At 43.5% G+C, this 16,260-nt stretch overlaps 2 protein-coding genes across 2 annotated transcripts in view; one reads left to right on the top strand and one right to left on the bottom strand.

Moving 5' to 3' along the window:
• The window catches only part of cnksr1 (connector enhancer of kinase suppressor of Ras 1), a 30,360-nt gene extending 15,855 nt beyond the window's left edge, over positions 1 to 14,505 (bottom strand). Inside the window, exons 1-6 of the mRNA XM_084569050.1 lie at positions 14,368 to 14,505; positions 13,185 to 13,342; positions 11,053 to 11,255; positions 9,642 to 9,726; positions 529 to 570; positions 281 to 400 (exon numbers count right to left, since the gene is read on the bottom strand). Of these exons, the coding sequence (XP_084425176.1) occupies positions 281 to 400; positions 529 to 570; positions 9,642 to 9,726; positions 11,053 to 11,255; positions 13,185 to 13,342; positions 14,368 to 14,419 (660 nt within the window). The 5' untranslated portion in view covers positions 14,420 to 14,505. The remainder of the gene's footprint in view (positions 1 to 280; positions 401 to 528; positions 571 to 9,641; positions 9,727 to 11,052; positions 11,256 to 13,184; positions 13,343 to 14,367) is intronic.
• Positions 14,418 to 16,260, top strand: part of rps6ka1 (ribosomal protein S6 kinase a, polypeptide 1) — a gene marked incomplete at its 5' end in the record, with an annotated part of 51,423 nt that continues 49,580 nt past the window's right edge. Inside the window, one exon of the mRNA XM_084569053.1 lies at positions 14,418 to 14,561. Coding sequence (XP_084425179.1) covers positions 14,418 to 14,561 — 144 coding nt within the window. The remainder of the gene's footprint in view (positions 14,562 to 16,260) is intronic.

Raw genomic sequence — 16,260 nt, 5'->3', positions numbered from 1 at the left:
TAAAAACATCTTATTTCAGTAGAAACCCACATACATGCGTAGAGATAACAGAATTTTTAGTTTTCTTTAATTTTTTAACCAATTCAATATTATTCTAGATCCTCAGAGCTGCTGAAGGCCCCAGGTCTTACTAATTTCTATATTAGTACGATTTAATTGCGTTAGAGTGCATGTAGTATTCACTTGTGCAATAGTTGCTGTATGTGACACTGTCCAGGATAAGTGTTAGGACCTGGGTTTGTATCTTAAAGCAGAAATATTAAGAGTAGGAAGTCTTTACCAGGTGATCACCAGGTGCCACGGGCACCAGGTCGACACTCTCCAGCTGAGCAGTATGAGTGAGGAGCGATTCTGGGCTGGAGTTCAGGATGTCATCACAAACCGCCACCAGCTGTCGGCACTGCAGGATTGAAGCACACATGAGACGTTTGCGTTTAGCCCAAGCATTTAATTCATGGTGGACTAAGATTAAAAGAAAAATTAAATCACTAAAGCGGAAAAAACTCAAAAAATAACTGAGAGACTTACCACAGAGATGATGTCCTTTTCCTTCTCATAGACGGTGGTGTCCTGTCGGAAGAGCGAAACAACACGGCGTGAGGGGATTATCAAAATGACGCCACCAATGCTATTGATTTGTGGAAATGGGACAATCTGACTCAAAACCCATGTCCTATTTCCTCTTCGCAGCGTGAGTCAGGAACTGAAAGGGCACGTGTTTCCGGAGGCAAGAGGAGCGCCCTCCAGATCTTTATTGGTTTATTATTTATTGGCGCTTTCAAGGCTTTTATAACCCCGCTATTTGTGGGGAAATGAATCCATATATCAGTAAGTAACAAGTATAAGACAAACACAGATGTTCTTCGGGTAGCCGTGGGCCAGACCTGCATGACGTTCAGGGGGATTTCTGGATCATTATTCCTGCTTGAGGTCGACCAACAGCATCTGTGCTGGGTGACTGTGTGGCCAACTGACTGGGCCAATTCATAAAACTAATTTTGTCAGTTTGAAATCATTCTGTAGTCGAAATATTTCATTCTCCTGTTGCACCATACAGCTTCTACTGAGCTTCAGTAGCTGCACAGCAACACTGACGTTGTTCTGTAAAATACCTTGAACATATATTTTCCTCTCAATTGTTTCAAGCTGTCCAGGTCTAGAGGCAGCGAGGCGGCCGTATAGATTGGGATAACATTTTCATTCTGGTGCAATTTCACAGTTCTTTCCAAACATTTCATGTCTCATCAATCCACAAAACACTTCCAGAGCAGCGCTGGGTAGCGTCTAGGAGCTTGTCGGCTGACGTCAGGAGTGCAGGGATGTTTTTTTTTTATTTATTCGTATTTCTCTGCCTCATAGAAAACTATTTAGTCAATGTCAACGGAGCTCTAACCCACGCTGACTAGACTCCTAGCCTTGGAGCTCTGGTGCTTTTGCAAAACTGCAGTGTAGATGAAGACCTTTTTTATGTTTAAGACAAATATACTGAAACAGTACATGCAGTTAATAATTCAACGCAAATTACTAAATCACCAAATCAAAGGAGTCACACTTATTTCCAAAAGCACATACTGTGCACAGTCTGGCTTTGTTGCTTCACTGTTGGCTATATTAGCTAGATGGTTTTGAAAATGGTAAATAATTAGCAAACACTTAAATATATATATCTAATTCTGTGGTATTTCTTAATTTGAACATTCACACTGTCACGACAAATGTTGAATCACAATCCTGCTTAGACCAGCATTATAATACCAGACAACAGAAATCTGTTTGTTATGCCTCCGTGCCTCCGGCCCTGTTTTCCCTGTGCTCTGGCCTCCCTAATCAGCAGGCCTGTCTCTCGGAGCGGCTGGGCTTGGCTTCCTGGTGGCTGGCTGCTGCAGACACACCTGATCTGAATCTACTCATCACAACCACTTCAAATGCTGGAGTTTGAGATTGGATTGTCTGCTTTTCTGTGATCTCTTGCCTGTTATCTAGTTCCTTTGTTGCCACCCCTCCTTGTGGACTTTCTCCTTTGGAGCCCTTTGTGTTGGATTCATTCAGATTTCTTTTGTTTGGGCCGTGATTTGGATTTTCCCTGACCTGAGGGTTATGCGGTTTTTGTTCCTGTTTGATAAGTTTTATTACAGTACTTTTGTTTCCTGCTCACGCCTCCCCACCCACCAAACCACCCACCCACCCAATGTCTGCATCCGGGTCCCACCTAACCTCTAAAAATTGCCCTGTTCTCAGTTCTGTAAAGTACTTCTAGGTCTGTTTAGTGGCATTCTTTAACGTTTGGTTTTAGTTCACGGCGGATGAATAACAAATACAAAAAGATTGGACTTGACTGTGCGCTCAGTCCGACCCCCTACGATCATTTTGAAAATGCCATGATTGGCTCCGATCTCCTGACGGCAATCGGGACATACCTGCTGCTTAGTCTTTGGTTTCTAGGAAATAGGAGTTGAGCGTTCTCCCACAGCCCTTAGTGTGAGGCTATTGACACAGCCTGGGACTTGAAGAACTTGAGGGGAGGTTTTGATTAAAGGAGGATGTTGAGATGTTAAAAGAGAATGTTTACATGTTCACTGCACAGACTAATGCCACATACCTTTATTACCCTCAGCTAATTTCCCACGTCTGACGATGTGATGAGTTACGTAAAGAACTGTGGGGAGAAGCTAATCCCTGTGAAATGTAACAAGGGATCAGCAGTGAGCGTGGTTGGATTTCTGGGCTAATTAAAGGCTGTGACACAAGGCTGAAGGGAGGGGTACGACGTGATTACTGGCCAGTTCAACTTGTTCGCTTGAGTTTGTTTGAGTTGCTACTACCCCCTCTGGGATTTGTCCGAGTGTGGATACTTGACCTGCAATACACTGTGCATATTTACACCAAAATAAACCACTCGATGTTGTGCGTAAACACGCGAAGAGATGTTAGGACATTTACATTGATCCCTACGTGAGCAAAGTAGTCCTGTCGTGCTCTATTGTTTGTAAGCCGGAGTAAGCCACTTAGTTAGTCTCGATTCACGGCATACAGAAAAAGAGATTTCAAACAGCACATCAACAAGCAACGTGACTTTAAATAGATGTAACATTAAAGAAGCTGCAGCTCCTGAGAGTCGTCGGATGCAAACCAAAACATATTATTAGGGCAAACAGACATGGACAGATGCACTGGAAAATAGATCTGGGGCTAATTCAGGCCTCTTAAAGGAGCCTTTCATGTACCACAATGCCACAAGACAGAGTTTTAAAAGGAAGTAACTCTATAGCCATATAGCTAACAGGCCTGTGTGAGTCCGTATGTAGGGACAGTTCTTCGAGATCTTTGTTTGGCATGTTCCTATCAGCGCCAAACCCTGATTGGAGCTGATCAGAAAGTCGTTAGTTACTCAGGTACGTCAAAGTTAAGGTGACGGAGCGCCCAAGTCAAAGAGCTTCATCTTCTGAGAACCGTGCATGTTAACATGAAATATATGTTGATCTGTTTCAGTCTGGACAATAATGCTAAATCTACTGATACAGCAACAAGTCTGATTACACAATAGGCAGGACATGGCTCTTTCTCCTACACTGTTCAGTTTAGCCTTCACACACACCTCTGGCATCTTTTCTTTCATTATTAGCTCTCTGCCATGACACATTCAGGTCTAGCCACCATTGTTTGAAGTGCAAGTGACTGCGCAATCACTCGCGTGATTACAGAACAATGCTGTCACACCAGTGCACATGTAGAAATACTTACAACGGCGTAAAGGCTGTACCCGTGTAGGCTATGATTGCAGATATATCCATCGCATAAGTATAAACCAAGCTTAATCCTCCCCATAGAGTCTTCAAGTGTTGTCATTTGGACTGAGGACAGAAAATAAATGCTGTCTGATGTCTGTAAATAAAAGCTGTCTAACCAGGTCAGGGGTAAGCTAAATGTGGGTATGATTCAGTGTTTACTTTGGAAAGCTGCGACAAGGCCTAAAGCCTAGGACAGAAACTCTGTTGCAAGTGACCAAAGTGTCCAAGGTTTAAAGTTGCCACCTCCCGACTCTTATCTATCATTTTTACCTTCACTTCTCTTCTAGCACCTCTTTATTTCCTGCATCTCGTCAATGCTTTGCGCAAATATGGTCACCATGCAACAAAATCCACACCCTTTGTTTTCTGCTGTACTATTTATAGCCATGTCACACTAGATTTCCCCACAACGACACAACCTGTTCAGCGTTTCTTTCTAACGCTGCGAGAACAGGAAATGACATGTGTGCCCGAGGTAGGCAGCAGGTACAGCTGCGTCCTGAAACTGATGTAACGTCAGGTAGGTGTGGTGAGAAAGCAGAGAGCTCGCAGAGAAACACACACTTCTCGCCGCTGGTTCCACATTAGGAATGAAATGTAGACACCAGATCTGTGTTAGGGGTGGAAATCCCCGGAGGCCCCGCGATACGATACTGCCATGGTCGTGATACAACGTGCTGAGTATTGCAATAACGCTCATCGTGATCTATCACTTCCAACTGCAAATTATGTCCGTAAAGTTTAATCCCTCTTGGTTTCCCTCCAATGTCCCAAAAATAAGCAAGCACCAGTTTATATAATGAAAGATCTGGCACTGAAAATATATGTCAACATAATCAATGATGTCAGTTGCACTAACAGATTTGTTTGAGCGGAATAAGCCGACCCCTCGCTATGTTTGCACTCAATCTATTAGCGTGCCAGTGCTATCCGTTAGCAAGTTTTAAGCAGTTTTTGCACGTATAGACCTATTAAACTAAGCAATGCAGATTTCCATTAACATTAAGCCCCATGTAAGCGACCTTTTGCACATAAATAACACAATCAGTTACAATTTAGCACAGGAAATTGCCATTAAATTATACTCAGCACTATCCATGCTATTAAATAGCAGAATCTACACTAAATAAATAATCACTTCTGTGATGAATAGCTTTATCTTTAGTTCTTCAGTTATAGATTTCATGCTTAAATGTTTGAATAAAAGGTTTAAAGAGTAAGGGTAGAAGTCGTGCTTATGATTTAACAGCCAGTTAAGCTAAGGATCAATCGACTGTTCAGAGAATAATTAGCAGATTAATCAAAAACAACAGCAGCCTGTCGTCACTTTGTAATTAAACTAAACGGGAGTGAAGAACTTCTAATTTTTCACAAAGCATCGCTCTTTGACAAAACATATGTTGTCCCATTCCCTTAATTTTTAATTTCGGAGACATGAAGCATATAATACCTATGGCAGGAGGCCTTTGATGTCACGGTGTGTCATATCTCTGGAGACAGAGGGAAGGAAAGACACAAGGGGGAAAAGGGAGGAGGAGAGCTATACTCTGCAAACATCCACAACAGCCTCCAGCATGTTGAGGCTCCACTTGCACGCCCTTCTATTTATTCTGCCCTAAATAAGATATTAATATAAAGGACCACGCTTCAAAACAACTGCAAGAGTTCCTTAAAGGACACCTAGAGAACGAGGGGTCTGCAGAGCTGAAACGTTCAAACTGATGCAGCTCTGGTCACCCCAAAACACAGCATTCACTCCCACTAACAGTATTATACTGTATGGACTCTGTAAACAGCTCCGTGCTGAAACAATACTTTCAAGTCTGACCTAGAAAACTATCATAGTTATAGATTAGCCACAATTTCACTGTAGGCATCTATAATTGGCAGTCAAACCCATTCAGGAGGGCAATAAGATTTAAGATGTCTTATTAAAACTGTGGTAAATGACACACATCTTCCTGCTTCTGTGATTCGTATCAGTGTTGTGTTCTCTTGTGTATGTTGTATTTGTGTGAGTGTGCTGTGCTGTGCTGTGCTGTGCGGTTTGATCAGGTGGTGAGCTAACTTTGCAGCAAACGTTCTGTGCCTGAAAGCTGTTCTCTCCATAGTTGTCTAGGAAACAAAGACACGCTATTATGTGGGAGTCGAAGAAGAAAACAAGTATGTGCGCAGCCATGCATGGAATGGACGCCCGTACACAAAAAGGCCGGAGCTGGCACACAAAAAACGTCACGCGCGCACGCCGACGGTTACGCGCGCAGTCGAGAGGAGGTTTCAAGATCTTTCCGTTTGCATCTCCACTGGAAACTGGAAATCAAATATTTAATCAAACGTCTCGCCTGCTCAGTCCCTCCTCCTGGCTCTCTCTGACTCTGTGTTTACATACTTGGACCTCTGCAGAAGATACTTCCTATTCGCCAACAGGTCAGAGACTTGCTATAAAAAGACCAGGAGACATAACCACATCAGATCTATTTTACACCTGCTGATCTTCTGGCAAACCCCAATCTCACTCTCCTCTTCCAGTTGCTGTTTGTTTCTAATCTGCTCATCCCTGCATTTCGCCTGTATTCTCTTTTTAAGCCACAAACATGATAGAAATTATTGCCTTTTCCATCTATTTGCCAATTTTTCTGTCTGGACTTCAGTCTCCGGCCATTTCCTCTTCCTTGCCCTTTCAATAAGTCGCCCAGCAGAAGCTCAAACACGCAAACGTGTTCTGACAACAGTACATGTTTCATTTTCAATCTCACCTAACCCCATAAACACGACATGTGATCTTTTCAGAGTTTCACAATGGACCCGAGAGAGATCGCTGCCAACTATCTCATGACAAAAGCTCATACATGTGAGGTCAAATCTCTGAAAAGAGGGTGTCAGTTACGTAGGAACAGGGTAAGATGTGAAAATATAACTCCTTCGAAGTCTCCAACTAAAGAACTCAGAACTCAATAACTGTTTACAAAGTGTGAACATGTGTAAGGTGAGTGCTCCAGCTGTAAAGAAGTAAAAACTCAGTACATGCAGAGATTAAATCTATATAAGAGAAATTTATATAGATTAAATCTTTCAAACAATCAATTTCAAAACTTGTTTTTGTCGTAAATTTGGTGAGGCCTTTTCCCTCTTGACGATGAGTCGGATCTGAGCCACTCATGATTTTCTCCTCTTTGCCCTTTTAATAAGTCACCCAGTAGTAGCGCAAACACACTTTCATCATTGCAAATTTAACAACAGAGTAGTTTCTTTACATATGTGTCGCATTATCACGTACTTCACATTATGCAGCCGACACATCGCATGTTAAACAGAAGAGAAGCTGTCATAAATGTGTTTTGAAAGCATGCAGCTCTTCAAATAAAGGTTAAACATTAAAATCTCTTGTTGTCGCATTTTCACCTTTCGTATCCAAAGTTTGATTTTGCAACAAAAATAAATAAAACGTGCCACTGTTCAGAAGCACCCCCTCCAACTCACATACCTTTATGAAATGTTTCCCAATTCATAGCTTTCAAATCCAATTTCATAGCTCACACAGCCCTCTGTCTTTCTCTTTCTGTGACTCTCTCTCTCTCTCTCTCTCTCTCTCTCTCTCTCTCTCTCGTGGATTTTGCTGCTTGTCTGGTCCAAAGCAAACTGAGCCTGTGCTACTGTGAACCTCCCAACTTGACAACTTCCCCAGCTGACTGCCGACCCTGAGCACCCTGAGGGTGTGAGACTAAACACACGATAACACGCAGACAAACAGGAAATAAGAGTCCTTTCACTGACGTGACGGTTGTGGTGTGACTTCTGTGATTGCGCATCATGATTAAGCTGCGGTCTCCTGGGGCCCCATCAGACGTCATGGGAGGGCAATGTCAATTAGCTGGAAGCATATTTCAAGCAGTCATGAACATGGTAGTCTGTGTGAATGTTATGCTAATCATACGCTGCTGATGCTGATGGCATAGGAACAGACATATGCTTATATAATGTGAGTCAGCTGTGCAGTAAATACTACAAGTGAATGTGAATCAACGTGCTTTTCCAGTGTGTCTGCAGGTTTTTATTGCTATGTTGAATGTTAAAAGATGAAGTGTATGTGCGTGAGGACTTTTCATTTTCCTCTTCTTAGTTAAACTTCATCAGATAACGTGAAGATTTTATGGATGTGGACTTACCATATACATTTCTATTGCTGTTTTATGAATGGCATTAGCTACTCTTAGGCCATTCAGAAGTTTAAGACTGAACAAAATGACCTGTTTTTACTTCAGCACTCAACCACATGCATCGAAAACTGATTCGCAGAACTCTGAACTTGACAAAATGCGCTCCCAGCTCTACTCATGCCCAGTGCTTCTTACCTTTCAAACACCTGCACGCACACAAGTTCAACAACAGGAATGAAGCGAACAATAGCCCGCCACCAGCAACGATGATCAACCTCCCGAGAGGGGCCGAAAAAACAAAAGGAGCGAAGTTTTTCGGTCACCGATCACTTGCCCGGCGCCCTGCCTCCGTGCGCACGCCGCCAAGAATGAATGAAAACAACAGGGGCTGGGTCTGATTCACTTCGTGGTGGCGAACTCATCCCGTCATGGCCAACAAGCTCAATTACTGTGAAATCCATACTTCCTTCCTCCCCCTTGTTCCTCCAGGTCCATTAGAATAATGCCACTTTTCGTGTGCACTGGCACGGAGACCGCAACTTTCATTTCTCATAAAAAATCCCTGCAGACGCTGTTGATCTCAAATGACCCTTTTTTTTTTAATCCTTCGAGGAAAATGAGTCACTTTCAACTCGGCAAAGCAATAAAGACACTTATATGACATTTATACGTAGACTTGAGCCATTTTAAGCAGCAAAAGCAAAAGCATCACCTTGCAAAGTTATCCAGTCAGACAAGTGAGAACTGTACCTGTCACGCTGGGCAGGCGTCCAAAGCTGGCTATAGAAAGCTATATATAAACTCCTCCGAACCCTGAGCCACCTTCTCTCCTACAGCTACTTACTACCTCTTCACCTCTCTTTAACTGTCTCCCGTTCTTTTTATTAACTTCTGTCAGGTTGTTTACAACTAATGTCACCACAGTGCCGTCCCATGGTCCAATAGTTTCCTTCTGCCTGTTGCTCTCCGCTGTGCGTTCAGCAACACACACTCGCCCAGGAGTCAAAAGTCATCTAACAGCGCCGGTACAATCCCTCTCTCTGAGTCTCCTCCTCCTCCTCGCTCTCCCTTCCCCTTTGCCTCCCACTCTGCACCTCCCCACCTCCCGCCCCCAGGCGCTGCAACATATCCAGGCCTGCCTCTCTGCTACCTGTGAACTCCTTACATATAATCCTGTTCTGAATATTCCCTCTCATCCGATTTCTTTCTCTCAACATTTCCTAGCACCGAGCTTGCGGTAAAAACACAAACTAAATCCGGCCCTCTTCTTTTTTTTTTTTTTTTTTTTTTTTCGAGCAATCCTTTCAACCTAAGCGTCTTCAAGGTACAGCCGCCTTGAAAAATATGCCAGGAATGTAAAGATAAAAAAGGCATTAGTCAAGCTAGGCTGAGGAACAGGGAGCGTGCCTGTGCTTCTGTTTTCTTGCTGCATTTAAAAAGAAATCACACAACAGGTTGTAGTTCCTCTTCGGAACTTTAGTTTGCATGACATTACCACTAGAATCGTGGCTCGCTTATGTGTGGTTCCTCTTAAGATAAAAAATCATCATCATGTGTTCACAAACGTGTTGTAAAGCATTTTGAATGAGCGTATGCTGAGGCAGAGGTTTGATGAGTTTACGCACTTAGGATTAGAAATGCATGTGATCAGTGATGACAAGACCTATATGCACTATAATGAATGGAACAGACATACCTGGTGCACAATGTGTCCCAGCTCTCTGCAGTAACTGAATATGTTCTTACAGGTGGTGTATCCACTGTGCTGGGAAAACTGGTATCTGAAAGGACAGGGATTATATTTCAAGTGGGTTTGGGTAAAGAAGCGAGAGAAAGGATGTCAATGTAGGTAAGTACACTGATTTAATTTCACACTGGTAAGTAAAGTGAATAAATTGGTAGTAAGTCACAGAAAAATGAAAAGCAAAGAGGAAGGAATGGACTTTTATGATGAAGGTATCCGCTTTGTTTAATGAGTGAAAAAAAGATTTAAACATCTGCACCTACACCGATCAGGCATAACATTATGACCACCTTCCTAATATTGTGTAGGTCTCCCTTGTGCCTCCAAAACAGTTGTGACTCCAAAGAGAATGGACATGGGTCTTCTGAGGGTGTCCTGCGGTGGTCGTAACGCCGTTCGGAAGTGTGGGGCGATGGCCTACGTTGCCCCCGGCCGATCGAAAGGGAGTCGGGTTCAAGTCCCCGAACCTGGAATGGCCGAGACAGGCGCAGTGAGGCGTCCAGCGTGGTAACGCAAACGAACCCGGAGAAGCTGGCGGGAGCTCCGGAGAGAGTTCTCTTTTCTTTGTGGAGAGCGTAGTTGTTCCGGTGGTGTCCAGTGGCGTCCGGTGAGCTCTTGCTGGCCCTTGAAAATCCGGGGGAGAAGGTCTAAATCTCGCGCCAGGCCGTACCCATATCCGCAGCAGGTCTAGAAGGTGAACAGCCTCTGGTATGTTAGGTCAAGGCAGGTAAGGGAAGTCGGCAAATCCGATCCGTAACTTCGGGATGAGGATTGGCTCTGAGGGCTGGGTTGGTCAACAGCCGAGGGCATCCTGAATGTTGTTAGTACGGGCCTTTGAGTCCTAAGGGTTGAGGGGAGAGTCCTCTGTGGATCAGGCTTGTTTCAGTGCATCCCACAGATACTTGATCAGTTTGAGATCTAGTGAATTTGGAGGCCAGGTCAACACCTTGTCATGTTCTTTAAGTTTTTTTTTGAGTTGTTCCTAAATTATTTTTGTGTGTGTGCCTGTGTCAGGCTGCATTCTTCTGGGGATGGCTGCTGCCATCAAGGAGTGTCATTGCTATGGGGTGGTGGTGCCTGGTCTGGTCTAGGTGGGTGGTACATGTCTAAGTAACATCTACATGAATGCCAGGTCCAAAAGTTTCCCAGCAGGATATTGTATTGTAACAAGATGGTAAATGTTATTCGCTATCAGTGGTTTTAATTTTTTGGCTGATCGGTGTACATCGTCATATACAAATGCAATACCTTTAAAACTACAACCAGAAATATATTCAGAAGACACGGCAAAGTGCGCCTGTAGTATAAAAAAGGATTTCAAGTGCTACCTATGTAACAGTTAGATAACGCTCTCCTTACACACCTGTTTAGTAAAGAGAAGAGGCCTTTGGCGGAGGTGATAAGTTCCACTACAGTCTGCAGAATGGAAACAGGCAGCTTGACGGTGCTCCGTCCGTTGTAGTTGTTGATACACCAGCGGCCCTGGATGTTCTTCTGTAAGCTGCCGGCAACAGCGTGCAACTTCTCTGTCAGGCCGCGGAGGTTCTCACCACCTATACCATAGGTCTAGAGACAGCACACACACCAAACACACACACACACACGTAATTGGTTAAGATGATGTCACATAGAATAAAAGTCTGATGCTTAATGAATTGGACCTAGTTCCCCTCTTCCAACATACTGTCCCTAAACAGTTAATGTAAAAGAAGGTGCAGACACATTTCAACTCCAGAGTCCCACTCATTTCCTGTCACTTCTTTGCTGTCTACTTTTGAATAAAGCCAAAAAAGCCCCTGGAATCCTTAAAAAAAAACATCCCCCAGTCTACCATTTCAATATACAGCAACTTCAGATTTAGAAAATAGCATTTTGGTCTACTGCTACGGGAGAAAGTAGTGTTGTTTCCTCTTCTAGGGTGAATTTATTCCATTTTAATGAAACGATTGCCCCAAAAGATATTAGATATTAAGAGACATTGAAGGAAAACAAACCATGTCACATACAGTAAATCTTCCAACTGTGGATGCCCCAATATGGATTGTAGGATCTTATACTGTGTCCATGTGGACTATGCTACTTGTAAATAAGTGCTGAAGCTACCGCACCTGATCCCAGTTTACTTCAACATAATCCTAAGTGTTTTCAATATAGTGGAATTTGATTGTAAAATAGTGGGACAAACATTCAGCCTTAGCCTAATCCAGTCTGGGGGACATTCAGGTGCAGCTCAACCTGCCTACAAATAGACTCCCACAAATTAAACTGCAGCAAGTGATAAATAAATAAAACCGAGATGACGGTAAATGTCTTGCAACAGCACAGAGTTTTGTGTGCCTCTTTCATATGCTGGTCATGAATGTTTTCTGTCCAGTGGCACTGGATGTGACTCTTCAAAGCCGCTGAAGAAGGAACATTTTCCTGTCGTGACCCACTCGTTGGTGGTCAAGAGGTTTGGACCCGCCAGGCTTTGTTGGTGCACATCAACCAGCCGGAACAAAGAGCACGTCAACAAGTGGCCATGAAAAATTCATGGTCTTTTCAACACTGTAGTTGTTAATTATGTAACCGTGTGCTTGAATGCGTCCGGTCTGTTCCATGTGAGCATCTGATGGGCGTTTTTATGAATGAGCGCAGTGTTATCCTTGCTTCTCGCAGGATCAAGTCAGACGGGGAGGAGGGGGTGGAAGGCCGGCGGACGCATGCACACAAGATAAAAGGATTTACCACAGTAGGACTTCATCCATTCATACGGACTTTGAGTTAAACTGTTATTGTTGTAATTACTAATTCAATCAGCACTAGGGTTATTTCAACAATTCCACGACAAGGAGTTTAAGCAGCCTGAGCTTCAGCCTGATGTTTACGCGCTGTTACGCCACCAGAGCTGGAACATTGCCTGGTACTGTCCTTTTCAATTAGTCCCTCCACTGAAACAAAGGCCATTTGGGGAGCACACAAACACCCACCCACGCACAGCAACATGACTGCGTAAGTCCCCTAAAACTCCCTCTCAAAACTGAACAGGGAGTGAAATTAATTATGGGACAGAAAAAGGCAGGATACAGATTTGCATGTAAAGTATAAGGTGCAAGCGGTTTTATTCTAATTCTACTTCGGATGCAGTCGAAGCATGACCAGTCTTTTGATGTTGATGTTAAAAAAAGTTAGATGTATAAGTGAGAGCATGTGTGTGTGTGCAAAAGAGTGTTTCTGTGAAGCAGGACTTATATGGAAGAAAGAGCACTGGTTGTGTATTCTGGCTGGATTTGTAAAAGCTCAACGGCAGCTAATTCCGCCGGGCAAACAAGAGCACGGTCTGAAAAAACACTGTAATGATGGGAAGAAGAAGAAAAAAATTATCTCTGGGCTTTAGTATCAAAACATACACCACATTTAGACAAAAAGATTGCTTAACATCCACAACACCGGAGACACACGGAGCACCTGACATGCGGGGCGTGTAAACAAACACACACTGTTCCGCTTCCTCACCAGACAGCAGAGCTTCTCCACGGCCTCCAGTATGAGCTCCTGGTGCCCGATCTTATGGACTCCCAGCCTCTCCAGCTCCTGAGAGGTCAACTGGAGCAGCTCCAGGCCGGATAAATGCCACTCAGAGACCGGGTACTGATGCAGGGGGGCATCCAGACCTTGACCGCGGGATAAAGAGAAAGGGAAAACGTGTAAGCTTTGACCGCACGCAAAGGCACAAGTATTAATAGAAATCCCATGCAGTCTGAGAGTCACATGCGTGTACGGGCATGAGAAAATGGCTCCTTCTGTTCGGCTACATGTTGAGTAATTAGGCTTGAAAAAGAGCAAAGACATGACAGAGAAAAACAAGCAAAAGATAAAGTATGTCTCTTAAATGACTTCGAAGTCCAAACTATTTCAAAATAAAAGCACAGAAGGGATAATAATAGCCTCAAATGTCCTATAAGATGTGACCTTAATTGCTAGAGGTGAAAGAAGTACCAAAATTATTTACTTTAGCAAAATGAGCAACACTGTACAATACACATTGATCAAAAGTACTCAGTATGCAGACTCTTGTTAGTCTTAAATTATTCATAATAGTAATTATTAATGAATTAACATGTAGTTGAGTTGGGACTAGTTTCAACTACTTTATACACTGTTGGGTGCTTGTATCTGTAACAAGGCGTCAGGGTTTATACATCGATCTAATGTATTGTCTCAGTCCGTAAGTTAACTTCCAGATGGTGAATAAATACAAAAATATAAAAAAGTATGAGTGCCTGTACTTAGTTGCTTTCCACCAACTCATGACAACTAGTGGCCGGTGCTCTAAAACATTATGACAGCGCCGTAAAGCCATAATCCCTGTTCCGTGACTGATCCTCACGGAAAAACAATACATAAATCAAACCCTCTTGATAACGCAACACGTCCCAGAAGCAGAACACAAGCCGCCGTGTGCACTGCTTGTGAGACACCACTTCAGTTGTTGTTGACACTGATCAGAACTAGACGGCTGAGGCACTGGCTCCTCTCCTCTCAGCGCAGGCCACTTCCTCATTCCACCTCCTCCACCTTTCACTTCCAAGAGGATTTGTGTGGCGCTTCTATTTCTGACTTTGCCGCCCGAGCCAAAGTACCTGTGAAGCGATCAAGGCGTCACAGAGAGAGAAAAGCAGCGCAATATGTTCCTCACCTTGGAGCCACTGGCTGACTCTCTCCTCGCTCCACGACGTTATAGGCTCCATGCTCGGAGTCCTGCTACAGTCGCTCGTTCAGCTCCAAGCCGTCCTGGCCGACTTCTACCTATCCGGGGTGCTGGAAGAAGAAAAAGTCGATTATGATTCAGAGTCGGACGATGACGAATGGCACTCCTTCGCTCAGGTACAGGTAAGAGTCCCCCTGCTGTCAGCCAATAGTGCGGATCTGCGGCAGGAGCAAAGACCCCTCCCTCCGATCCCCTCCGCCCCCTCCTTACCTGAAGGAATGGTGTGTTTGAAAGGTGGTGCGGCTTTAAGGCTTCATAACTTTCCTCATAGTTTTTCGGCTATGCACAGTGCGCGTCATCTGCGCCACGAACGCGCGGATGACGGTAATTACGCACCAGCGTTTGGAGGGAACTGTGCAACACACGTTCACTGCAATACAACAAATCCCACAACAATGCTCTTCCTTCCTCCTCCCTCTGACCTTTGTTGTGGTTATGACCCACCCCCCCCCCCAAACTCAACAACCAGCATGCCACCATTCCCTTTTAAGTCCAAGAGTCACCACCAGATGTAGACAGGTGAAAGTATAACTTGTTAACACACCAGCAGACTTAATCCTCTTTTCCAAGTTTACTGATTAGCCCGCTCTACTAGGAGTCTTTTCAGAAATGTCCTTTTAAGCACCAGGGTGAGAAAACATATTGCCTTAACTTGATCAATAATTTACTCAGCAACAGAATAGTTTGCGGTATCAAAATATGTCTGCTCGCTGAATTATTTGCAGTATCAATAAATGCACAAGACAGATGCTGGATGAATGAAGTCGTTGACTAAAATGAAAACATATGCATTCTTTTAATGGATAGACTTTTGTGTTTTTTACTCGTTTTGATATCGACTCTTGAAGAATGAAATCTCCCTGAGACTTTTAACTTGTTGTTACTCATCCTCTACAAGCGTTACAACAAAGAAGCAGTCAATCAGTCACTGGTTTGGGATTCAAAGTTCCTATTATGTTGAATTATTACCTCCGTTAAAATCAATATTATGCTCCACCGGAGACAGTGAGTCAGATTTTTTAATTCAGTGTGCTCTCCATTCATGCTCACGACTCCGAGCTTAGCAGCAGCGTGGTGTTTTATGAATGAATCTGTGCTGTGAGTTACTCCGGACACTCTGTGTTTATGCACAGCTTTCACAACAAATGCTGCTGCTGAATGCTCCCCAGCAGTAAAGGGCAGCAGCTGATGAAAAGGCTACAATCATGAAAGAGCTGCCCTCTGATATCTGGCACCCCCTACTGTTATTCTCTTTGAAGCAAGAGAAAGAGGCAGCAGCAGGGGTAAAATAATAAAAAAAAATCAAAATCAAAGTTCAGACTCCAGGAATGAGTGTGAAACCCGAAAGTTATAAATGTAATTATGAGCAGAGTGAGCGTATGTAAATGAACAGGAGGAGACCATTTTATTTCCTGGACACCTTAACATTTTCATGATAGCAAAAAAAAAAAAAAAAAAATAATTAAACAAAGCTTCAGTCAAGTTTCTTTTAATAGATAAAACTGGATATTAAGACTTCATGGGGCTCGAGGTCAGCAGGAGAAACTGGCATATCCCCGTGTGTGCTGCATGTATGATTCACGCCGTTTGTCCCAGTGATTTTGAAAATAAGATCTAATTTGAGACGACGTCTGTTTAATCCTTCAGATGACATAATATGTTCATTTCATATAGTAAAGCAATAAAGCAGAAACAAAAAGGCCTTCCACTGTAAATCCATCAGACTACAGTTGCACTATAGACTGGAGTAATAACATTATCAGCTCTGACTGAATCACTATTGATTTTCTCTCGGATCAAGATGTTCCCCGGCGAAATAGT

This window comes from Chelon labrosus (genome assembly GCF_963514085.1).
Source record: "Chelon labrosus genome assembly, chromosome: 20".
NCBI lineage: Eukaryota > Metazoa > Chordata > Actinopteri > Mugiliformes > Mugilidae > Chelon > Chelon labrosus.
The sequence above is the reverse complement of the archived record's forward strand: the minus strand, read 5'-3'. Positions and strand labels throughout refer to the sequence as shown.